The following is a 26,576-nucleotide window of genomic DNA, read 5'->3' as shown; positions in this document are numbered from 1 at the left end:
TCCGTATTTGAAAAACAAAACCAAGAAGTGAACAGATATTTTCCAGGTACTGTGCAGGGTGCTGGGGCATAACGACAAGTGAAATAAAGCCCCTGTTCTCAACAGGCTTACTGACTTAGAAAGGGGACAAACAAACAATGAAGGGAAAAAAATCAGCACAGTGTGATGAATACAATAATCTAAGTGTGCACCTGGAACACAATAAAGCACTGGAGAGTGTAGCTGGTAGGAGAGGGTTGGGATAGAAGAAGAAAATTAGTCTGCTTGAAGTATCTATAAATTGCCAGTATGACTTTTCATTCTCTTCCTTGGAACCATGTCCTTCTCTCATATCTAAAATATCTACACCACAAAGGCATATGAAATGCAGTAAACCACAAAGGCATATGAAATGCAGTAACTGCCGAAGTGAGGACTGGAGGACAAGTAATTCCTACCAGGAAGATGGGCTAATCCTAATGTTCTTGAGGATTTAGACAGGTGAATTTTGAAAAAAAAGTTTAAACAAGACAAGAAGATTGTTGAGTTCTGACTTCTCAGAGGCCATGGGCTTTGAGCATTTACAGCAAATCCCATGCCTCCATCAGTTTTTCTGTTTCATTAGTAAAATTTTACTTTAAATGAGACAGATTCCTAAAAGAGCTAATGCTTGTAATGTAATTTAAAAATGGCTAGACCCCATTCCACTTGTTGCTTAGCCTAGAAATGCCATCTTTTGTTTTTGTTTGTTCATTGTTCAATGCTCGGAGGAAGAAATCTGACAATGCCTTTCAAGAGCACTACATGACTTATATTCATCTCAATCTTTTTAATCAAGGTAAAATTTACATAACAAAATTCACCATTTTAACCATTTTGAAGTGTACAGTTCAGTGGTTTTTAATATGGTGTGCCACCATCACCACTGTCTAATTCCAGAATATTTCCATCACCCTCAAAAGAAATCCTGCAGTCATTAAGCAGTTATTCCCCATTCCCTTCCCCATCCCCTAGCAACCACTAATCTGTTCTCTGTCTCTATAGATTTGCCTATTCTGAATAATTAATATTAATTGAATTTTATAAGATGTAACCTTTTGGTTCTGGCTTCTTCCACTTAGCATAATGTTTCAAGGTCCGTACATATTTTAGCATGTACTAGTATGCTATTCATTTTTATGACTGAATAATATTCCATAGTATGAGTTTCTAAACCACATTTTGTTTATTCATTAATCAGTTGATAGATATTTGGGTTGTTTTCACTTTTGGGCTATTATGAATAGTATTGCAAAACATTCATGTACAAGTTTTATTTGAATACCTGTTTTCTATTCTTTGGGGTATATACCTACCAATGGAATTGCTGGGTCATATTGTAATTCTGTAGGAATTAACTCTGTGGAATCACCAACTGCTTCTCAAGGCAACTGAACCCTTTAACATTCCTACCAGCAATGTATGAGGGCACCAATTTCTCTACATTCTTGCCAACATTTGCTTTTTTTTAAAAAAACTTTGCCATCCTAGTAGGTGTATTGTAAATCTCTTTTTATGGATTAATAATCCATCAAAGAAATCACTTCAATAGTGAAAAAAAGGTGTGCTTTATCAGGTCTTAAGTTTCTTCTTTTTATATGAGGTCACCACTAAATTGAGAAGAGATTTTTTTAAGATGGCCTGCAAAGTAAATATGAGACTCTGAACAACAGACCTGTCATTACTAACTCCCACCGTCCATCCCCCCCCACGAGCCAATATGATCAATGCCAAGATTTCTAAACGATGACTTGAAATGCCAGGCCCCTGAGGAATAGCCAGGTGTCTCTAGTCGTGATCAGCAAAGAGACATCTATACCATTGTAAGGTTTCACTAGTATTTTTTCTTCTGGGGCAATATCCACTCTTTTTTTTTTTTTCCTAACCAAATGAGCATCGATTTTTTTTTGCCACGAGTACTATACTTTTTAGGAAAAATGAAATATAGCTAACCACGAATGCCACACCCCACTTTGATTTAGATATATCAATGTTTTAAGCAGCTGAAGCGTTACAAAATTTCAAATTTCTTTTTAGCTCTTTTCTTATAATAATATAGTATCCATTGCACAAATTCCTTAGTGTGTAGTCACTTATTTTATCTCTGGTTGCTATTACCAACACATTATGCAAGTTATTCTTTCTCTTTTAGGAACACTTACGTTTGAGAACTAAAACATATGCAAATGATTACCTGGATAAAGTAATGGGGCATTAGGAACTTTGCTACTTTTTTTTTTTTAATTTTCTGCATCCACTTCTGCATTCTGACTGACTGGTACAAATAGCCTCTATGAATTAAGTTTCTATTAAAGTTTACCTTTCCTTGACGTAAATAGAATCTAATGGGAGAGAAAGCTGAGACTTACACCCCAGTGGTGCCATCTGGTTAAGAAGGAAGAACTGAAGGAGAACTCAAGAAAGAACACAGCTGAAGCAGGTCAGTTTTCCCGGGAACCAGCACCTTTCAGATAAAGACTTGAAGGACCCTTGTGGAGCAGGGCAGCATTTGTTGGATGGAATGTAATTCTTCCTTCCCTGATAGCAATTGGAAAGCCAAAGAAGCTTTGGCTAGGGATGCTGGAAGGTCCAGAGGTCATTATAAATCATGGTAATTGAACGTATACTCTTTTTTTTTACTGGGAAATCGTTCAAATCTTAAATTAAGTCAGCAAGCTTTAGGAATGCCTAAATTACTATTCTGCGTCTTAATGGTTTAGGCACATGTTCTAGAGCTGGGTCACAAAACAGGGAGCCTCAGAAAAGGTGGAGGACATCCTAGCAGTTCATGAAAAGACCCTGATGTCATCTTGCCGTTTCCGGAGTTGGTGACTGGTGCAGCCACCTGCACGGCTGGCCTTGCGTGGATTTAGAGGAGCTGTCGCTCCCGCCCGCTCAGGCCTTTTACACATTTCAGGTTCGGGCCCGTCAACTCTTCCAGGTCCAACGTACAGCAGGAGTGCGGGCGGGGCGGTTCCGAGAGGCGCAGCTTTATCCTTTCGGAGGGAACAACTAGATGGATTTCTAATACCGCGTCTGGCACGTTTCTGAGGGAGCCTCAGGCTCCTCCCGTGCTCCCAGCCGCGTCCGCGGTGCATATTCTTCTGGGAGACGCAGGGAGCTCTGGGCACTACAGGCTTAAGAGATTCGTATTGGTTTACTCGGGTCCCTGAACACTCTCGCCTGCAAAGAGCTGCTTGGGCTGTTAAAACGCAGAAGCCCCTAACGCGGGGTCGTTGTCCTTCCTCTTCATAACGCTCGCGTCTTAGGGTCAATTTCTGCGACTCTTAAGAGTATTTGCTTGGGCGACTGTGTGGGGTCGGGCCCAAAGAGAAATCTGGACAGCGCGAAGAACGTCCACGCTCTGCCAGACTACACATGCACTTCGCACGGGCGGTCTCCGCGTCTGTCTGGAGGTAGCGCGTCCTGGGTAAGCATGGCAGGGAGCTTGCGCGGCGGGTTCCGAGGGGTAGGGTGAGTCTGGGCGGGAGATGGGGACTTATGGTCCCGGGCGCCCGAGCGGGAAGTGGTTTGCCTGGGGTTTGCTTCAGTCTTTGCTTTCAACAGGAGCTGGGTTGGGTCGGACAAATCTACTTTGCTATCACCCACCTCCAGAAAGGGGGAAAACTCCCCAGGTTCATTCAGCGGATGGGTAAAGGGTGCTACCGGGAGATCTCAGAAGCAGCCGCTCGAGTTGAGCCCAGAGCAGGACTGGGAAGAAAAGAAATTGGAAGTGTTGTGGAGGGGGGAACAAGCCACCTGTGTCGCCTTCCTCCCCCACACCCCCCTCAGCCCTTTTCGTAGCTGCTGACGTGCTGGTGGTGCCTATTAATCATTCACCAGCCCAGAGCCGCGCCAGCTAATGGCTGTGCCGCTCGGTCTCCAGCCTCCAGGTTCCCTTTCTCCACTCTTGCGAGTTCCTAGGCGCCTGGGAGCGGCAAGCGGCAGCGCGCAGTCAGCCGCGGGGCTATGCGCCCCGCCGGCGCTGGTCGGAGCCTAGCTCCCCGCCGCCACTGCCCGCTACCCCGAGCGAGGGGCAGGCAGTGAGCTGCGGGCCCCCGTCCGGCGTGCCGAGGGAGGGCGCAGGCTGCGGGGCAGCCGGGGAGAGTGCCCTAGTCCCAGCCGCCCCTCCGGACTTCCCCCACCGTTAGCTAAGATGTTCCCCAATGGCACCACATCCTCTCCTTCCTCCTCTCCTAGCCCTAGCCCCGGCAGCTGCGGCGAAGGCGGTGGCAGCAGGGGCCCTGGGGCCGGCGCTACGGACGGCATGGAGGAGCCGGGACGCAACGCGTCCCAGAACGGGACCTTGAGCGAGGGCCAGAGCAGTGCCATCCTAATCTCTTTCATCTACTCCGTGGTGTGCCTAGTGGGGCTGTGTGGGAACTCCATGGTCATCTACGTGATTCTACGCTACGCCAAGATGAAGACCGCCACCAACATCTACATCCTCAACCTGGCCATCGCGGACGAGCTGCTCATGCTCAGCGTGCCCTTCCTGGTTACCTCCACGCTGCTGCGCCACTGGCCCTTCGGCGCGCTGCTCTGCCGCGTCGTGCTCAGCGTGGATGCAGTCAACATGTTCACCAGCATCTACTGCCTGACTGTGCTCAGCGTGGACCGCTACGTGGCCGTGGTGCACCCCATCAAGGCGGCCCGCTACCGGCGGCCCACTGTGGCCAAGGTGGTGAACCTGGGCGTGTGGGTGCTGTCGCTGCTCGTCATCCTGCCCATCGTGGTCTTCTCACGCACCGCCGCCAACAGCGACGGCACCGTAGCCTGCAACATGCTCATGCCCGAGCCCGCCCAGCGCTGGCTGGTGGGCTTCGTGCTGTACACGTTCCTCATGGGCTTCCTGCTGCCCGTCGGGGCCATCTGCCTGTGCTACGTGCTCATCATCGCCAAGATGCGCATGGTGGCCCTCAAGGCCGGCTGGCAGCAGCGTAAGCGCTCGGAGCGCAAGATCACCCTGATGGTGATGATGGTGGTGATGGTGTTCGTCGTCTGCTGGATGCCTTTCTACGTGGTGCAGCTGGTCAACGTGTTCGCTGAGCAGGACGACGCCACGGTCAGCCAGCTCTCTGTCATCCTCGGCTATGCCAACAGCTGCGCCAACCCCATCCTCTATGGCTTCCTCTCGGACAACTTCAAGCGCTCTTTCCAGCGCATCCTGTGCCTCAGCTGGATGGATAACGCTGCCGAGGAGCCGGTCGATTACTATGCCACCGCGCTCAAGAGCCGCGCCTACAGCGTGGAGGACTTCCAGCCCGAGAACCTGGAGTCGGGGGGCGTTTTCCGTAACGGCACCTGCACGTCCCGGATCACCACGCTCTAAGCCCTGGCCACACACACGCGCGGCACCAGAGCGGCGGGGAAGGGTGCGGAAAAGGGGAGGTGGCCTCTCGAGACCCGAATGTATCCCGAAAGGCGCGGTGGTGACTTGGGACTGAGGTCTCCTTGAGCTTTGGGTGGAGGGGCTCAGGAAAAGGTGGAGTTGGGAGCTTTGCTGATAAACGGGGAAGACTTTCAGCCATATTCTCCCTCGTCTCCCACTTTGGGTTCCTTTCCCCACTGCGGTCCCTCCTCGGGCATCTCACTAGGTAGCCGGGCAACTTCGCTCCTTCTTTCTTCCCAAAGCAGATCACGAACTCGGTTAACTTCGCCAACTGGGCGTGAGCCTCAGGCCCTCCAGCCGCAATCTCTGCTTGTTTAAGCTCAAACACAGAGATATATAATTAAAGTATGTTACCGCCATGGGTTTCCCTAAGGGTGAGTCCCCAGCTCGCGCTCAGCCTTTACAAACAGGCCGCGTCCCTCCTCCCTCCAGAAGACCGGCCAGATTCTGCTTTGTGCCCCTAGGGAGTCTCTTTGCGCAGCCCTACTTTAAAGGAAGTCGAACTTGAGAATGACCTAGGCAGCTGATCTTTTCTCCTACCCTCGAGTAGGGATGCGCTCTTTAACGACCCCTCCGCCATTCCCATTCCACCCAGAGCGGAGCCTGGTGCTTGGTAAAATCGGTCCCGCGCCTTGAAACTTAGGCATTCAGCAGTCCCCATCCCAGCTCCGCTTTGGAGCACAGAAAGGAGCAGAGAACAAGGCGACCGAGGAGTTTTTAGAAGATTCCGGTGTTTGGGGGAGTTGTAATGGAAATCACCCTTCCGTCAGGCTCGGAACCGGCGATCACTGTTTCAAATGCCGAGTGCTTGGTACTCCGGGTCCGGGCGAGGTTGGGTAGTCTTTCCCCAGGGACCGCCGGGACGAGCGGCTGCTCTTCTCTTGGCTTTGTCTCTCTCCCAAGCTTGTGAAGGAGCAGACCTGAGCCTAACAACACATTCGGCTTGGTTTCCTGCTCAGGTTGATCTTGATGACCCAGCATCTGAGCCGAGACTTAGGGATACGCCTTTGGAGACCTAGCCAATCCGGGTGGCGTCACTGCAGCCCGTTAGCTTCAGATTTGTGGCCAGCTGGGCCCTAGAGGGTTGCTACCTTTTAAGCGGTGCCTAATGAGTAATTTTCTTGTTTAACGTTTTTATTTATTTGTCAGCTCGGTTTGCAAAAGAGTCCCTGATTTCCTTTTCTCTACCTGCGTTGACCTGGCCTATTCCCCAGGACCCTGGGAGTGGGGGTGGAGGTGGCTGCCAGGACCCTGGGAGTGGGGGTGGAGGTGGCTGTCAGGACCCTGGGAGTGGGGGTGGAGGTGGCTGTCAGGACCCTGGGAGTGGGGGTGGAGGTGGCTGTCAGGACCCTGGGAGTGGGGGTGGAGGTGGCTGTCAGGACCCTGGGAGTGGGGGTGGAGGTGGCTGTCAGGACCCTGGGAGTGGGGGTGGAGGTGGCTGTCAGGACCCTGGGAGTGGGGGTGGAGGTGGCTGTCAGGACCCTGGGAGTGGGGGTGGAGGTGGCTGTCAGGAGAAGCTCTTGCCCAAGGCCACCTCAAAACCTCTCCTCTTTGCTGGGCTCTCTTTTCTTATCCTTTCCTCTAACTTTTCAATTTTTGCTTGTGTCCAGTGAATATGGGGGATGTTTTTTCCTGTACTTTCCTTAAAGAAGTCTCTGTTTGTCTTACTGTAATAATGAAATAATGTGTTAGCCTCCTACCCATGCAGTGTGGAAAGTCCTGAAATCCAGGCTTTAAATATCACCCTCTGTATGATTTGAGCAGAGGCTTTTAAAAAAATCCATAACACACACACGTATTTATTTATCTTGCTCCTTGTCATGAGTCCTTGAAACAATTGCCAACTATAGCCACTAACAGTGACACCTGTGGGACTGACTGGAACATTTCAGATTCAGGAGTTCAAACAGCACTCAAACTTGGAACTGGTAAATCGAATTCAGATTTTAAACTCTGCTAAGGATGTCCCCGTTTATGTCCCTGCTTCCTCTAGGTTTTAGCAAAAGTGATTCTAACATGCAATCCAGTTAACATAGTTACATCTTTGAAAGTGGAGTAATTTGTGTCTAATTTTAATCTCACCAACTACATTGGAACCTGAGCAGGGCAAGAACCAATAATTTGGCTTCTTTGTATTTCCTCTATTGCTCTAATATGCTTGCTGGCTTGTACATAGTAGGCACTAAATACATGTTTGTTGGTTGATTTTTTAAGAAGGCAGAGTGTATTACAAAGATCAGGAGACACTAAATCTGGAATTCCTGGGTTTTCTCAATGACATAATACACAATGGTTGAAATCACTATGGAAAAGATATTTTATGTATATTTGCCCCAAAACATTTCGCTTTCCTGAAAGCTGTAACCGAGAGTTAAGATGTCCCAAATGTTTTGTTTAAACAACAAACATGCTTTTGGTCATAAGTGGGAAAGTTTAGATCTGTCCCTAAATAAATATAATGCATTACTACTCTTTTGAAAAATAGGTTTTTAATGGTTATGAACAGTGAAATTTACAAATCAAAATCTTGATCATTAATCTCAAACAGGGAAACCAATATAGTGCTCTTAACCTGTTACCATTGTAATAACAGCTAAATAAACAGATGTATTATGTTGTTGCAAGTTTTCTTTGTGATTTGAATTTTACTGTTTCAATAGATTACTTGAAAACACATTCTTACATTGACTAATTACTTTGTGTTGCACTTAGGTTTTAAGAAGAAAGTTTTCAGGTTACCTTTAGAATTTTTACCAAGATTGCATTATACTTTGAATTATTTTGTAAAAGCCTATTAGTTTATATATATAGAGAGAAGCTGAATTAACTTGAATAGAAAGCAAGGCACTGGGTTTCATTATCTATGGCTTTCTGCTGTTACCAAACCAGCTAGATGATATCTCAATCTTTCACAAATTAAATTACTGTCTGCCCTCATTTATGACCTCAGTTTCTGTTGTTGGAGCTAAGTAATTGATTTACATCATGAGGAAAGATAACGGGGAAAATATAAGAAAAATAAGATTGCCTAAAGGTGTTTCAGAAGGCAAAGGGTAAAAGAAATAGAAAATCAGAGTTCAGCGTAAGAGAAGATAGACATATTTTATAGTTTGTTCAATAACAGTCATTTCCATTCCTGGAAGGAGTTAAGAAGGCACTAGAGTAGTGTTTTTCAAGCACGCAATAGCAGTGTTTCCAGAACTAGAGTAGGAATTGTGGCTTCAAATGCCTTCAAAAGTGCTGTAGCTCTAAGATTTGTAGTTCTATATATTACCTCAATATGAATGAGCATAGTTGTACTTCTGGCCTTTTTGCTATTTTTTAAAAACTGTGGCAGGGTGGTAAATTAGAAATTTTACCAAGATTGCATTATAACTTGAATTATTTTTTAAAGCCTGTTAATTTAGAGAGAGAAAGAGAGATGTGCAGAGAAAACACATTTCGTTATTTTGGTTTTTACTAATTCCAGGCCCCTCCCAACAATTAGCTGGGGAAAAAATTTAAAGAAATATCCAAACATCCAATTGAGTTGATAATTTAAATTGCCATTTTCAGAAAATCTCAAAATTTCATTTAAATAAATTTGGACAGTTGCTCTGCTGGATTCCTCTTCCCTCTTATCATCCCTCCCTAAAATGCTCTTATTTATTGTTGGGAAGGGGCTTTATGCTTTCTAGAGGAGGAGGGAAAGGGATTGGATCTTTGGGAAAGGGGCCCTCTTGACCCTTTGCTCTCTTGGTCCAGGTTGTTTGTCTACCTGCATGCTTCCTGACTCTAGTCTGTTGAAATCTGCAGCTATTTGAGCCTATGAGCTTATCTCTCAGTTTGGTGAAAGCTGTAGCCTTCTCAGAGTTGTCTTTTGACCTTGCATAGATCACCAGTTTGCTGGTTTACCCCATCTGCTTCTGAGAAGTGACTTCACCCTGCATTTCCCATGGAGAGCCTCTTGGCCCAGTGACTAAAGGGGACTGAGGATAGCAATAGACTGGTTACTCTCAGGATCTCCTAAGCCTGATCATGTCCCCTCGTTTTCTGTGGCTATGTTCTAGGTCTTTCACATCCCTCTTTACTCTAGGTAACTTCCCTTATTAAAGTGTTCCACAGTCCCCACAGTCCTTTTACTCTAGAGGAAAAACAAGAGTTGAATCCTTCAGTCTTAGCCCTTGATATACTAAGATAGGGAAAGAATATTTAGCAAATCTCTGCCTCCCAATATCCCTCTACCCCCAATATTTCCAAGCCTCTTTGTTCTGCCAAGAAGTTGAAGACAAGCCCTACCCTATCATAATGCTATGAGCCTCACCTCAGGATGAGAGATGGAAATGAAACATGATTTAAGGAGGAAATTAAAATGTCAATTGAGTGCCTATGAATTATTATCTCTCTTTCATGTGACCTCTTTGTTTCCAGGAGAGTATTTTCCAAATCATCTCCTTACATGATACTCTCAAAAAAAGGATCATATTTGAAAACCTTTGATACCTCATCTAATTTATCTCTAACCGTTGCATAAAATGCTAAATGTATAATTTTGGCTTAAGAAAAAAGGGAAGGAGTATTTTATAGAAGACATGTTTTTAAAGTTGTGATATATATCGAAGTTATTTTTAAAGAAATAATAGAGGTGTCATATTAATACTCAAGTAACATTTTTGGTTGTCAGGTTATGTTTTGGAAATTTTGATCATTACTTTTTTTCTTCCAACGTGCCACACATCAGAGAGGTCTGATACTTAACTGAAATTCTTGATAGATGTTCACACAATTGTCACAGTGGTGTTTTCTTAAAAAGAAAAATATGATATTTCAAAGGTTATGGTTCTCTTTTGTTGCACCACACACCTTTGGGCTAATGAGAACCTGTTCCATTAGGTGGATATCTTGCTTTTCATTCCAGATTTCAGTTTGTTGGCTTTAAAAGAGGCAAGCAGATTCAAAATTGTGACGTGGTTTCCCTAGAGGAAGGCAGGTGTAGAGATAACACTGGAATTTACCATTTATTATTTTGTCAAGTATCTGGAGAAGGATATTATAGTGTGCACAGTCATGAAATGACTATATTTGGGGATCATCAGATACTGCTCAGTTTCTGATTTCAATGATAAAGAAAAGGGAGGTGTTTCATTGAAGTTGTTTAGGAATTCTCTACTGCAACAGTGACAATGCTGAGGATGCCTGTGAATAGAAGAAGTAACTAGTGCAAGATAAAATATTAAAATACCTGTTTGTTATTGTTGGAGAGAGAGGAAAAATCATCTGAAAAGGAGATGTAATTTTAAAATAAATGTCCCTTGGTAAAATGTTGACTTTGATAATAAATGCAATAATTTTCAAAACATTTATTAAATTCACTCTTTATTTTATTATCTTTTTTTTAAGATACATAAATCACACAAAATGTTACAATAAAAAACACAAGAGGTTTCCATATACCCCACTCCCAACACCCCCACTCCTCCCACATCGACAACTTCTTTCATTAGTGTGTGGTACATTCATTGCATTTGATGAGTACATTTTGGAGCATTGCCACAAAGCATGGGTTATACTTTATGTTGTAGTTTATACTCTCCCAGTCTATTCAGTGGGCTATGGCAGGATATATAATGTCCTGCATCTGTCTCTGTAATATCATTCAGGACCATGTCAAGTTCCAAAAAATGCCCCAATATCACACCTCTTTTTCCCTCTCCCTTCCTTCAGCAAGTCCCATGGCCACTGTCTCCACATCAATGATATGATTTCTTCCATTGACAGAGTCACAATAATTCTATAGTAGAATACCAGTAAGTCCACTCTAATCCATATTTTATTCCTCCATCCTTAGGACCCTGGAATGGCAATGTCCACTCCACCTCTAAATTGGAGGGGGCTTAGATCCCACATGGCTGATCCCCCAAGTACAAGGGCAAAGACAAGAGAAGAAGGATGGTCTGATGATGGGCCCTTGATACTGATGACTATGCTTATGAGTCTGTGTGCTTGAAATTTCAACTTGACCTAGAGCTGCAGGGTACCTAAGAGTTACCTTCTGAGAACCTCCATGTTGCTCAAATGTGGCTATTCTGTAAGCCAAACTCAGCATGTAAATCCATTACCTTCCCTCCCCTCCCCAGCATAGGACATAACTCCTGGGGATGAGACTCCCTGGTGCCAAAGGATTACTGCTGAACACCAGCTTGTGAAGCAACTAGAAAAAGACCTTGAATAAAAGCAGGAATGGTAAAGACAAATGAGTTTATATGGCTAAGAGACTTCAAAATGAGTCGAGAGGTCATCAGAGGGGTTGCACTTATGCATATCTCAGCAAGATCTCAGAGACAGCCAAAATAGATACAACCCCAGGTAGTGGTGCTCCTGAGGGTTACGGAGACACCCCGGCCCTATGGTCATGACAGATAGCTCTGGAATTCAGTGCCTTGCCATTGAGCCCTACTTTGGAATTTATGCTCCTGAGTGTGATGGAGTTGGACTCAGAGTGACCTCTCTATGCATGCCTCTACTGTCACTTTTCCTGAAATAGTGGTTGGTGCTGAGGTTATTGTATGCTCAGGAGACTTGAATCTCTGGACTGTCTATGTGCCAGCTGGGTCCTGAGCCTCAGAAGAGTTTAAACGCCTACTCTCTGGTTTGTTGGCCTTACCCAGATTAGCTAACAGGGAGGTGATGATGGTCAAGCACCACACTAAGGAACTGAGAGAGTCTAAATTCACTCTTATTGCTCCAAAATGTGTTCACCAAGTGCAATGAGTGTGCCACAATGATGGGGGATGTTGTTAGTGTGGGAGGAGTGGCGTGGGGGGATGGGGGTATATGGGAACCTCTTACATTATAAAATGTAGCCTTTTTTGTGATGCATGTATCTTCAAAAAATACAATTTACAAAAATGATGGGGATGGGGGTGTGGGGTGTGGATTATATGAGAACCTCATGTTTTTTTAATGTAACATTCTATGTGATCTATTAACTTTAATAAAAATTCTAAAAAATTAAAAGAAAAAAAAAGAACTTCACTCTTAGTAGCCAAAAGCTGGAAATAGTACAAATATTTAAGACTGATTACAGGAATGCTACCCAAAATCTTTGGAATAATTATCTTAAAATTAAAATATAAATATCGCTTTAAGCAAGATTGACCCAAGGCTTAAGTTTTGAGTGGACACGAATTATAAAAAGAAATGAGCAGTGGGGAATGCTATCAACTAACATACATTTCTGCAGTGAAAGCTGACTCTAGCCCCTGTTTAGTGTCTACACTTCATCTTGTAGATGAAGACTTCAACTGCTTCTGGTTTTGAAAAATCTATTATATATTAGATTCCACTTTGAGAAGGACATGTTATGGAAACTTTGGAGAATCTTATGCAGAGAAATAGTTCTGATTTTTGCAACAATATGTACCTCAAAAGACAACTAATTCTTCACTTAAATTTTGTTAAAAGAGGAAAAAAGATCTGATAGGTAAGCAGAGACATACAATTAAAGAAAATATTTTATGATATCACATGTGACTTACATGACTATTTTGGGAAAGGGTGCCCAAATATTGATGAAAAATAACTTTCACAGTGTTTTTTTAAAAAATATAATCCTTGAACAATACATTAATCTGGCTAATATTATTAGCAGTGGCAAAATTTCTATGCAAAGTCAAAAATTAATTTGAACATAGTGCTTTGTCTCCAATGAGCCACTACAGCAATCAAGCAGATGTCTCCATGCCTTTGTTAAGACTCTCAAGTCTCCCTTTAGACAAACTCTGACTAATTATTTAGTCAAACAAAAGAACTTCTTACGCAATGACTGGTGAAATAAAACCTCAGGACTGTTTTCTCCTTTCCTTGTTTTCGCCCCATTTCCCATTCCTTCTTATTCCCCATACATCTTCAATCCTACATTTTCTGACTTTTCCAACTTCTCCCATTAACGCTCTTCTAAGTATTTACTTTGATTTGCAGTTTACATAACTGACAAGATCTTGAGTGTTATTCTTCCAGAAGCAAAAATTTTAATAAAGCCATAGTACCAGACATTAGGCAGCAGTACTCATGAAAACACATCTTCTTCTAAGGCAAATATTTCCCAATGAATGGGAGCTTGTAAAAATGCATATTCTCTATCTCTCACTATAGACATTATTAATCGTTGGGTCTGGAGTAGGTCCCAGGTGATTCTAAAGTAGCTAAAGTTTGCGAACTAATGGTTTAAGTGTTAAGATCAGGAAGTTTTCTGTCAGACAGCCTTGGCTCTTCTTCATTCGTTCTGTGATACTGGACAAGTTAATCTTTATGATGCACATTTTTCTCATCTATAAGATTGAGGTAATACAGCTCTTTTGATAGGCCTGTTGTTATGATTAAATGGGAATGAGGCAATGCATGTCAAATGCCAAATTAGTCAGAACTTTTTTGTTGTGAGTATATGAACAACCACTGGCTTATATAACTGAAGAGTCTTGAGAAAAATCTGGCTTCATGATATTTTTAATTCAGAATTCACATTGTGTCACTAAGACTTTTTTCAGTCTTCATTTTTTATCTCAGACTTCTGCTATGTTGGTTCCATTCTGAGACTAGCTGCTGAAACTGAAACATGACATTTTTCCAGGTTCACATTTCAGAAGAAAGAGAAAATTTTCTTCTCTAATTGGACTTTCAGAGCTCAGTAACCTTTCAGGTAACACTCCTCTGTGGCTCACTCACCCTTTCATACATCTCACTGGATATGACAAGGAATTGAGGTCCTAACCACCTTCACTTGGATCATTCTCAGGTTTATGTCTGTGTAAGTAATCTTAGGAATGAGGTAATGGCTCCTTCACGAACAAACAGCAGGCTTACTGCCTGCTATAATGTGGTGGTTTCCCCAATATCAATCTTCTCAGCTGCAACACAAACCCACTGATGCATGGGATCCACCTGGGCTCATATTATATCCAGACTTGGGGGAAAGGGAAATTAATGCAAATCCTGTTGCTTGCTGTGCCATGAGTAATAAAGTCGTTTGTCTCTGACCCAGAAATCTTGTGTCTTCCAGCACACAGAACACAGTATCAAACTATACTGTTACTTTGTAAGTAGGATAAAATCAAATTCCAGACCTTGACAAAAAGCTATCACTAAACCCTTTAGCAAGGCCTAGGGAAGATGATTCACTGGGTCTGGATGGCATATGTGATTGTTAAATTCATGTGTCAACTTGGCTAGGTTATGGTGTCCAGTTGTTTGGATCAGCAAAAACTGGTCTGATTGTTAATGTAAGCATATTTCGTGGATTTAAATCATAAGTAAATTCATTGTATCTAAGGTTGATTATATCTACAATCAGTTTAGGAGATTGCCTGTAACAATAAGAAAAGTCTCACTGAAACAGCTGAAGGTCTTAAAGCAGAGGTTCTTAACGAGGAGTCCATGAGCTTGAATTGAAATAAAAAAAAAAATTATTGTGGGGATGTGTTTGTGTGGCTGTGATATATTTATTAAGTAATACACAGTATGGTGTGGACTTAGTAGGAGTCCATGGTTTTCACCTGACTGGCAAATGGGTCCATGGAGCAAAAACTGTTAAGAACTCCTGCCTTAAATGATTTCAGCAGTGGGAAGAATTTCCATCTCTATTTAAGCCAGCCAGGTTCTTTTGGTGAATTCACGGAAAGCTGTCACTGGTGTTCCCAGCTTGCAGACTGCCTTACAGAATTAGGACTTGCCCATCCCCACATTTGTGTGAGCCAATTCCTGTAATAAATCTCATAATATTTAACTTATATGTATGCATTATATACATATTCTTTTCCGTTCTGTTTTCCTGGACAACCTTGACTAATACAACTAATAGACCTGGAAACGAGTGTCAACTCCACCCACAAGTGGGAGAGCAGTGAGTGGATCCCTAGAGAAAAAGTGAGGTCAAATTACCCAAAGTAGGTAATGAATGCTATGTTGCATGGCAAAAATAAAATAAAAGAAGACCCGTCTATAATCGTTTAGTACAGAGACAGGCATATATACAAAAAGAGTTCAGTAAATAGCATATTATGTTATTTGTTTTTATTGTTGCTTTAATCATTATTGTTACATTTGCAAGAGGAAGGAGAGAAGTGATTTAGGTTTTAAAATTCTTCTTTGAGCTAGTCATAATTAAGTGGATAGTGTTAGATTCATTTAAAATATACAAAACTTGCTTCATTTTTGCATGTGAGCACTTCTGAAAGTTGAGCAAAATACATTTTAATGTAGGTCAAATATATTTCTATTAAAAAGAATACTAGTGGAGTGTTTTATTTGAGAAATTCAAAATACCTCACAAGTGTTAAAGAATTTTAATCTAGAACCTGACAGATTCCATATACCCTCAAGTAAATTAATCTCTCAGATTCCACATCTTTAAAATAAGAATAATTAGACATTAATCCAAATAAGTATAATTTATTACATTCCAATAAGATAATGACATTGTTTAAATATTTATTTTAAAATAAAGTGATGAAGGCATTTTAAAGTTATACACAGCATACAGTTAAATATATTGAAGCTGGCAATGAGATTAGAAACACATAAAACAAAGAATTATATGAAATGAAAGTTTGACTGAGCCAGGTAAGGTGCTTATACTTAATCACAAGGAATTGGTGAAAAGTTTCCCTTAAATACTTAAATAATATTTAAATAATATAAATAATGTAGCACATCACAGCCAGAAATATCACTCCTTTTGTTTTACTATGGCTTATACATATATATATGAGTCACATATTTGGGAATCTGAAATATCATTGTGAAGACAATCAACTCCCATGAATTAGACTGACAGTTTCAGTTTCTCTCAGATTTAATAGTAGTTACATTAAACTATCAGTACCAAGTGTTTAAATTAGAGCAACAGGATAGTAAAAGAATGAGAGAGAAGTAGCATTTATTCAGTAGCTACCTACACTGTAAGTGGCAGACACTGCCAGGTGCCTCACCTGAAATCTCATTTAGTTTTCTCTAAGAGCCCTATGAACTAGAAATATTTATTTCTGTTACACACAAAAGCAAAGAAAGAGTACGAGCAAGAGAAAGAGATAAAGAGAGAGATATTTCTCTAACATGTTAAAGCTGGTACATGGGGAGGTGATGAACCAGGATTGGAAATCAGATCTGCTTGACGCCAAAACCCGTGATCATGCAATGAAGTCAAAGTCCTTTAAAATGGCACAACACATTCCATTCTACAAACTACATAAAAATGGGAAAACTTTCACTAGTGCCTCCAGATTTATAAATCATGTGACCAAGAACAAAGTATCCTGCTGTACTCACGGCCTGTTCCTAAAAGAGAAAAATTATATAATTATTGGGAAATGCTAAGGAATTCATGGCATTTCCTTCAAAGACGAATTAGATTGCCTAAGAAAAACATCAGTTTTGCTTCTAAGTTAAATGTTCCTGTGGTGATTTGACTCTGTATGTACACCAGAAAACATGTCCTCAAATTTAATCCATTCCCATGAGTATGAATCCATTGTAAGTGGGCTCTTTTGATGAGTTTACTTCAGTTAAGAAGGTATGGCCCACCTCAATCAGGAACCATCTTAATTCTATTATATTACTGGAGTCCTTTACCAGCAGAGTGAAAGTAAGACAGATAGATAGAGAAAGCCACAGGAAGCAATAGGTTGGACATCAGAAACCCAGAGAGAAGGGAGAAGCCAAGAGATGCTCCCATTTGTCTTGCTTGCCATGTGACAGAGGAGCCAAGGATCACTGGCAGCCAGCCCCAGAACTCTGGTCTTTGGAAGAAAGATTTGCCTTGATGATGTCTTGATTTAAACTTTCTGTTCACTTCAGAACCATGAGCTAATAAATTTCCATTGTTTAATCTGACCCACTTCATATTATTTGCTTGGGCAGCCCAGGAAACTAAAACAGTGCCCATGTCAAGAACTCCACATAGTGAGCTATACCACGCATGCCCCTCCCTCCAAAGAGGGTGGTGTCATAGAGCTGTGTTTAAGTAGGTGGGATCAGGAATCAGAATGCCCGATTTAGAATCCTGGCTTTGAAAAATCAGTGGCTATATCACCATGGGTATGTTATTTTCCTCTCTGTGCTTCACATCCATTAACTGAAAAATGATAATAAACCTATTTTTGCCCCATAATATTAGTAATTCCTTTCAGTATTTTATAGACACTTTAATTTAAAAATCCTTTGCATTTACATAATTATCATAGAGCTAGTAATAGTTCAAGAACACCAAAAATCACAAACATAATTTCCATTTCACCTGTAAAGAAACAGTAAATATGTTCTACTTATTAGGAATTAAATAACTAAGAAACAATAATGGACATTAGGATATAGCAAAACCCTGAAGTTTAGAAAGGCAAGATTCTACATGAGTAACATTAATCCATTCGTATAAACTACTCTAAACCGATTTAGGACATTAGTAGCAATTTGGGATATTTTCCCCTCTATTTAAACTAGTAAGTTGTTCTGTTGTAACAATAGTTTAGAGTAATTGAAAAGCATTAAACTAAATCTTTTTATCTGGCAGTCTTCCCAATTAAGAGATCATGCCATTTATCAGGATGCCAATTAATAGAATTCTCTAGATTTTTCAAGTAAATAGAATATAGATAAGGACATAGGAGAAACCCAGAAAAGAAATCATCCTTTTAAAACACTGAAAACTGATATTGCAAAACTGTAAAACAACGTATTTCTTTGTAAATCCCTCTTGTAATTGTCTTATTGAATCTGCAGGCAGTAGGAAGAGCTTGCAAAACAGAGGTAGATATGCAAAACACAATTTCAAACAGCTGCTGACACTTTAAAGCTGGGGTCTGCCACATAGTTTTCTTGAATGAGTGTTGTCTCACCTGCAGCTGTTTCCCTCGTCTCATTTGCAAAGCAAGGATGGATTTATAAGAATAAAATTGATGACTGCATTGATTTCTCTGAGAGTTTTACTTCTTTTCCAGCAACAGTATCTTCTCCAAAGTGAGAATCTCTAGAATCATCAGAACCAACATCTGGTTACATCCAACTTCAAAATGAAATAAAACTGACTCAACTATAAATTGAGAATATTTTATCTGACAGGAGCACAGAAAAGATTAAGGAGAAGGTTTTGGTAAACCAAGCGATGTGTTCTTGCAAAGATGTGAGCAAGACGGAAGGTCAACCAAGATGTGCTTGGGCAAGACCCAGTTCTTGCTGTCACTTTTGAAAGCACAGATGGCAGTTATTTTCCTTCAGTCTATGTATTCCCTGGGAGTCATTTGTCTTTGATTCTTTAGTGCCTAGGTACCATCTAACCCAACTGAGTGGTAGCAGTACAGGGTAGTTAGGAGGAAAAACTATGTAGCTCAGCCAGTTACTAGCTGTGTGACCTCAGGCAAATGGCTTCACTTCTCCTGGTTTTAGTTTTCTCATCTGTGCCCACATTATTTGTTGTAAAGACTAAATAAATGAATATTTGCAAAACTCTTAGAGCAATAGTTGGCACAGGGTAAGGTTTTTAAGCACTCAGTAAAATATTGTTATGTTAAATTGATTAGGATAAGCCTGAGGCAAACTCAGGAGCTCATTGACGTTGGTGTACATGTATAATAGAATATTATGGAATATTACTCAGCCTTAAAAAGAAATGAAGCTCTAATTCATGCTACTTCATGGATGAACTTTGAAGACCTCAGATTGAATGAAATGTCAGACATGAAGGGACAGATTTCACTTATATTAAATAGATAGAATATGCAAACTTAGACAGAGAGTACAATACGGGACACCAGGGGCAAGGAGGAGAAAGGATGGGGAGGCAATGCATAAGTTTGGGGTGATGGTAAAGTTCTGGTAATGGATGGTAGTGAGGGTAGCATAACATCACGAAGACCATTAATCCCATGAATGTTATGCTTGGGAGTGGTTGAGATGAGAAATTTTATGTTTTCACAATGAAAGAAAAGAGCAACTAAAGAGACAATGACAAGTAAATGCAGTGCATGATCCTGGATTGAATCTAATAATAAGGGGGAAAAAGCTAAAAGGGACATAATTGGGACGTATGAAAAATTCAGAATATAGACTGTAAGGCTTGTTTTAATAGTAAATTTCTTGAATTTGATAGCTGTAATTAAGGTGGTTACATAAGTGAATATCCTTGTTCTTAGGAAATGTACATGGAAGTGTTTGTTCATAGAACATGGACACATAAATACATAGACAGATATATAGAGAGATGGATAGAGAGAATGATATGGCAAATGTGGCAAAATGTTAAAATTGGTGGATCTTGGTATTGGAGTAAGGGGTTATGCTGAAGTTCTCTGTATGGGTTTTACATTATTTTTGCAACTGTCCTGATGTTTGAAATTATTTCAAGATAAAACGTTTATCAAAAAAATCAGGCACAGGCATCCATTTTTAAACAAAAGTTTCCATGTGTTTTTGACACAAGCAGTTCCACTGACTTGTATTTGGGGAGCCTCTACTCTAGAATATTTATAAGGTATCATGAAGGAAAGTACTGCATTTCTAACAAAGAAATGTTGGGTGCCAAGGTTAGCATATTGGTGGTGGATATATTTTTTGCAGTATGGGATCTCCTTTAGCCCTTCAAATTGTACCATTTCATCCTCAGCATTGTTCATGTCCCTAATGGTTCTTAAATCTGTTCTGTAATTCTCCCAAGCATAAATGTATTGTTACTGATCCCTCTTTTACCAATACCATTTTCAAGGGAAATAGAAAACATTCATTCTGATATCTTCCTTCTTAATATTCTTCCTGTAAATTCGTCTCTTCCAGGTAATCAAACTTGTCAAATGGGAAATTTTCTGTAACTTTCCTCTCCAAATCCTTCAATAATACTCCTTGGGTCTTGGTTCATAATCCATCAATTATTTAAAATCAAATAAAGAGTGTGTAACTTAACCATAACGTCTTCCTCTGCAATTTTTTTCTAGACATCTCACGTGATTATCAATGCAATATAAAAGTCAAGGTTATAAAGTACTTTGAGAACCCTGGGGAAAAGAAAAGAGGACTTTGCTTCTTGGATGTTTTAGTTTATTAACCATTAGAAGGGAATGAGAATATGCTGAGACCTGAGGAAGTTGTGGCTGTGACCAGTGGGAATAGGATGAAGGTGATAATAATGACTATAATTATCTCTATTATTCTTATTATGACCTCCTAGCTATGCAGCTGTAGTTGAAGAAGCTTCAAAGGGTATGGTTTATTAGCATTCAGATGAGAATCCATAGGTCTCAGTGGATATTTAAGGCCATGATAAAAAGAAGGACATGAAGAACTAATGACTTGGAAAAATATGAAATGACAGGTATGATTATAAAGGAAGTGTGTTGGGACTATATTTAATATATCAGAACAATATTTAGCCAAGGCATGAAAGTATAATAACTGAACATCAAGAAATAGATCAAGTAAATGAAGTATTCCTTTTGTTTCCCCAAGCTACATAAAATTAGAAAAATAAACATTGACCAATTATGTTAGATATAAGCTATTTTCCAAAGAACTCTTTAGGAGTAGAAAAACCATATTTTTCTCAAAAGTATTAGAGAAGGAAAACCAATGCATCTGAGTCCAATTTCACTTAATATATTTCTCATAGGCTTTAGTAATATGTAATAAAATATTTTTAGTACAGGGAACAATTTTTTTTTTATAAGTCACACTTCTTTACTCCCACTTAGTATCTCATTTTATAACCACTCAATGGTTACTTCTCAGTTAGAAAATGTATATTCTAATATTATATCCAATAAGTTAAAAATCAAATATTAGTCTTAACATCCAAATATTAGGTTTCTGCTCAGACATGTAAAGTGTGGAAGTCATCACTCCTACCCAATCAACAAAAAAAAGCTGAACATATTGAAAGTCAACAACTCTTCTTAGATCTATTACAGAATTGAGGACACAGGGTAAACTGACATCCTGAAATCTGGAAGTTATTAGACATTGGGTAAATATGCTGGAGCCAGAAGCTGGAGCCAGGAACAAGTTGGAAAATTTAAACTGTAATTGATGAGCTACTGGAAGCTGCATGTAGAATAGCTTGAGAGTTAAAAACACTCGTGGGCCCAGATTAGGGGGCTCAAACACTTTCATGAATATTACCACTACTGCAGGAACTTTGTCGTAGTTTGCCAAAGGGGTGCTGATGCAAAGTACTGGAAATGGGTTGGTTTTTATAATTAGAGTTTTACTAGGAGAAAAATCTTACAGTTCTGAGGCCATGAAATGCCCAAATCAAAGCATAGTCAGAGATGCTTTCTCACCAAAGTCAGCTACTGGCGATCTGGGCATGCTATCATGTGGTAAGGCACGATGGCTGCTGATCTCTCCCAAGGTCCTTGCCTTCCCCTCCAGACTCACCGCCTCCCAGAACCTAGGTATGAGTGATCAGTTATATAGTTTGTCTCCTTCTGGACTACCTGCTCCACTTTCTTCCTGAGCCCAGCTGTGGACAATTAAGCATATGACTGGCCTCTTCTGTCTTGAGATGCTCTGTGGGCCCAGCCCCTCAGGGACTGCTTTCCATGCCTCTGTGCTTTGCTGATTACAGACTCCAAGACTTTTCTCAGCCTCTTGGAGCTTCTCTGTCTTCCTGAAGTACTCTCTCTCATGTGGCTGAATCAAAATGGCAGCTTCCTTTCTCTGTGTGTGTCTTTCTTTGTCTCTGTTTATATAAGGCTTCAGTATGAGGGCAGAGACCCAACCTAAGTCACACTTCACTGACATAGTTGAATAAAAATGATCTAATCAAGTGATTGATCAAGGTCCTTTAACCAAATCTAATGCCATCAAAATGTCTCACATGCACAGGAATGAATTAGTTCAAAAATATAATCTTTTCTTGGGATTCACCAAATTCAAACTGTTGAAAGCCTCATCAGGTTCTCAAGGTAAAGTTCAGAGAAAAACTCCCTCCAGCCCCCATCAGTGTTGTGGTGGTGGGAGTAACCATTTTGACATATACCCAAGGGGAAACTAACCATCTCGAAATACACATAGATCGTTCTGTTCTCTACATGCCATCAAGATAAACTACTTTACCAGAGCTCAATCAGTGCCTGAAGCCTAACTGAAAACTGACTTCAAGAAAGGGAAATATCCAACTCCAGGCCCCTCTAGCCTTCCTGTTTCATTTGGTAGGGGTATAGGGAAAGATGAGACACACTAGTGAAGGTCACAGCAGAGTATCATAGATCCACTAAAACACTGAGACCTAGTCCTATTATTATAGAACAATTCTACACCCCCCACTACTTACCATCATATGAACAAGGCTCTTGTGAAATACAGAGGAGTACAGCTGAAAGAACTACAAGCCTCAAAGTCTATTTAAGAAATAATTTTTAGGAAACCACAAAGACAACAGGAAAGACAAAAACAAAGATATTAAAGAAAATAACCCAACAACCTGAGCATAAAATTTCTGGTTGGCCAAGATAGTGTTATGAGATGCTCCATGTTTCTTTTCCCCCACAGAATCTTGAACAACTAGTAAAAACTGGCAATGTGTTAGTTGTCAGAGGTCTGTTATATGAAGGGAAAAAAAGATCATTTGAATTTCATTAAAACTATAAACTTCTGCTTCCAGAAAGACACTGGCAAGAGAATGAAAAGACAAGCCATGGACTGGTAAATATTTTCAAAACACATATCTGATAGGAATTTGTATCCAAAATAGGCAGAGAATTCTTAAAACTCAAAACAAACAACAAAATTGAAAAAAATAACAACTTGAGCATAAGATTTCTGCTTGACCAAGATGGTAGCATGAGATGGTCTGGAGTTCTTTTCCCCCACAGAATCTTGAACTAGTGAAAACTGGCAGAGTGATAGTCCTCAAAGGTCTCTTAAATAATTTAAGTGTCACAGTAACAAGAAAGCACTGGATCAAGAAAATGCAACCTAAAAATTCTCCTGGCAGTCAAGAAAATCTCTATCATATGGTTAGTGAAATACAAACTTAACGAGCACACAGTCCAGGGACTAAATTCCAGAGATAACAATTAAAATATTAAAATATACAATGTACAACAAGATACTCCAAGACAAACAAAGAAGTAGGAAATAAAGGCCCATTTAAAGGATGAATATAAAACTTCAGAAACCATCAATTAAGAAAACCAGACTTAGGACACACAAGACAAAGATTTTTGAAAAAAGAAAATCTTCACTATTTTCAAAGAATTAAAGGAAAACACACAGAAAGAACTAAAGCATTTCAGGAGAATGAAAAATGAACATAATGAAACTATCAATTAAGAGACAAAAATTATAAAAAGGAACCAGACAGAGCTGAAGAGCACAATAACTGAGACTAAAAATTATTTTAAATTTTGTTCTTGTAAGGCATAATAGCAGATTGGAGCAGGGAGAAGAAATAATCAGTGAAGTAAAAGATAAGACAATTGAAATGATTCAGGCTGAGGAGCAGAAAGTTAAAAAAAAAAAAAAAGAAAAAATGGAACAGAGCTTAAGAGACCTGTGGGACATCAAGCATGTCAGTAAACACATTATGGGAGTTCCAGAAGGTGGAAAATGTGAGAAGGGGGCAGAAAGAGTATTTAAAGAAATAATGGTAAAAAAAAAACATTTCCCAAAGTAAACAAAAAACATGAACCCACACATTCAAGATTCCCAATGAATGCCAAATAGGATAGCCTGAAGAGATCCATGCCCACACACATTATAATCAAGTTATTGAATGCCAGAGACTAAGAGAGAATATTGAAACCTGCAATATAGAAGTAACATGTCATGAACAAGGGAGCCCGAATAAGATTACATGACAACATTGCATTAGAAACCATGAAGGCAAGAAGGCAATAGGATGAAAATGCTAAAGGAAGTTTTATATTCAATGCAACTCTCTTTCAATAATGAGGGAGAGATTAAAAAGTTTCCAGATAAATAAAAGCTGAGAAGTTTGTCACCACTAGACTTTCCCTATAAGCAATGGCAAAAGGAATTCTTCAGACTGGAAAGAAAGGACACTAGACAGTGGCTCAAAGCGGCATGAAGAAATAGACTTCTGGTAAAGGTAATCATATGGGTAATTTTAAATTCCAGTACTATGCATTTACCTTTTTTGCTATGTAACACCACTTTTTAGTTCTTAAAGATTCTAAAAATGCAAATGCATAATGAATAATGATAAATTTATTGTCTAGGACATACAATGTAAAAGATATATTTGTAATAAGTGCAACAGAAAGGTGGAGGGACAGAGAATATAGCATATAAAATATATGCAATTTGTTTATGCTATTGGCATTAAGTGGGTATCAAATGAAGCAAGACACAGAAGGCAAAGAGAAGGTACTCAAAATGGTTTTCTACAAGAGGTCAAATAAATATAAAAGTAGACAATAATGGAGAATTGAAGGATAAAAACAATATGACATATAAAAACCAAATAGAAAAATGGCAGAAGAAAGTTCTGCATTATCAGTAGTTACTTGAAATGAAATTGGATTAAATTCCCCAGTCAAAAAGCAGAGATTGACAGAATATTTAAAAAGTATCATCCAATTATGTGCTGTTTATGAGAGACCCACCTTAAATTCAAAGTCACAAGTAGGTTAAACATGATGGAAAAAATACTCCAGGCAAAAATAAAAGAGAGCTAAGGTAGCTATACTTGACAAAATGGACATTAAGTAAAAAATTGTTACATAAGTTGTTAACAATTGTAACAAAGGACATTATATACTGATAAAGGAGCCATTCAACAAGAAGATACAACAATTTCATATATATAGGCACATAACAGCAGAGACCCAAAATACATAAAGCAAATATTAATGAATTTTAAGAAAGAAATAGACAGTAAGAGTAGGGAACTTCAATACACCACTGTTTTAGGTTGCTAAAAGCTGCTGGGAACAATACATTAGAAATGGGTTGGCTCTTATGATGTGAATTTATTAGGTTAAAGGCTTATAGTTCTGACGCCATGCAAGTGTCCAAATCAAGGCATCATCAAGAGATACTGTCTCACCAAGTTGCAGCTATGGGCAATTAGGCACATGGTGGCATCATCTAAAGATGCTTTCTCACTGTACTCAGCTGTGGGTGATCTGAACTCAGCTGTGGGTGATAAGACACATGGCAAGGCATAATGGTGTCTCTGCTGGTCTCTGCCTTCTCCAGGCTCAATTTCTCCCTGAGCTCACCTATGGGTTATCAGACATATGGCTCATCTCCTCCCTCTAAAGTGGGCCACATCTCTTTCAGTCTCTCAAGAGTCTCTTTCTGTGCCTCTGTACTCTACTGATTATAGATATCCTCTTCATTCCAGGACCTCTCTTTCAGTCTTTCAGGGTTTCTCTGTTTCTGCAGCTTTTGTCTGTGTGCTTGCAGCTTTTATTCCTCCATTTATAAAGGACACCCATAGGAGGATTAAAATGTGTTCACTGAGTGCGTAAGTGTGCCGCAATGATGAAGGAAGTTGTTGGTGTGGGAGAGTGGGGTGGGGGGTGGCAGTATACAGGAACCTCTTATATTTTTTAGTGTAACATTATTTTGTGTGATGTATATATCTTCAAAAAAATACAATTTACAAAAATGATGTGGTGGGGGACGGGGAGTGGGTTATATGGGAACCTTTTATGTTTCTTGTTTTTTTTATGTTTTTTAATGTAACATTCCTTGTGATCTATTAACTTTAATTAAAAAAAAAAACACCCATCCTGGCATTGAAATTGTTCTGCATGATCTTGAAATGACAGACACAGGCCATTTAAATTTTGTCTAAACCTATGAATGTGTATAGGCAAAATGTAAACAATAATGTAAACCATTGTCCATGGTTAGTAGCTATTTGTACATCAATTTTAACAAAAGTACCAAACACAGGTAAAGTGTTATTAATAGGGGAGAGTGGGTAAGTGGGAGGGGTTTGGGTATGTGGGAAACCCCTATATTTTCTATGAGACTTTTTTGTAGCCTAAAACTTCTTTGAAGATAAAGAAGAAGAAAAAAAAGACCCTTGAGGAACATACATAAGAAATTGTCACTGTACATAAAAGATAACAGATCTTACAGTAATGTAAGACAATGAAATTTTTTTATTATTTTATTTATTTTTAAAATATTTTTTATTTTTAAAGAAGTTTTAGATTACATAAATATTGCA

At 40.0% G+C, this 26,576-nt stretch overlaps 1 protein-coding gene and 1 long non-coding RNA gene across 3 annotated transcripts in view; one reads left to right on the top strand and one right to left on the bottom strand.

The window, feature by feature from the left end:
* Positions 1–26,576, bottom strand: part of LOC131277942 (uncharacterized) — a 240,458-nt gene that overhangs the window by 159,822 nt on the left and 54,060 nt on the right. The gene's annotated exons all lie outside the window — the stretch shown is intronic.
* SSTR1 (somatostatin receptor 1) lies at positions 2,948–10,748 on the top strand. Of its 2 annotated transcripts, XM_004453837.5 has the most exons (2): positions 2,948–3,448; positions 4,219–10,748. In XM_004453837.5, the coding sequence occupies exon 2, from the start codon at positions 4,286–4,288 to the stop codon at positions 5,348–5,350; it is 1,065 nt and encodes a 354-aa protein (XP_004453894.1). In that variant the 5' UTR covers positions 2,948–3,448; positions 4,219–4,285; the 3' UTR covers positions 5,351–10,748. The 2 variants fall into 2 exon arrangements, with proteins under 2 accessions (XP_004453894.1, XP_004453893.1); XM_004453836.5 differs by lacking the exon at positions 2,948–3,448 and having other exon boundaries at positions 3,951–10,748.

Source organism: Dasypus novemcinctus, chromosome 3 (genome assembly GCF_030445035.2).
Source record: "Dasypus novemcinctus isolate mDasNov1 chromosome 3, mDasNov1.1.hap2, whole genome shotgun sequence".
Classification (NCBI taxonomy): Eukaryota; Metazoa; Chordata; class Mammalia; order Cingulata; family Dasypodidae; genus Dasypus; species Dasypus novemcinctus.
Note: the sequence above shows the minus strand (reverse complement) of the source record. Positions and strands in the feature narration are given on the sequence as shown.

Coding starts and splice junctions, on each gene's coding strand:
- SSTR1 (XM_004453836.5), top strand. CDS start 4,175: ATGTTCCCCAATGGCACCACATCCTCTCCTTCCTCCTCTCCTAGCCCT.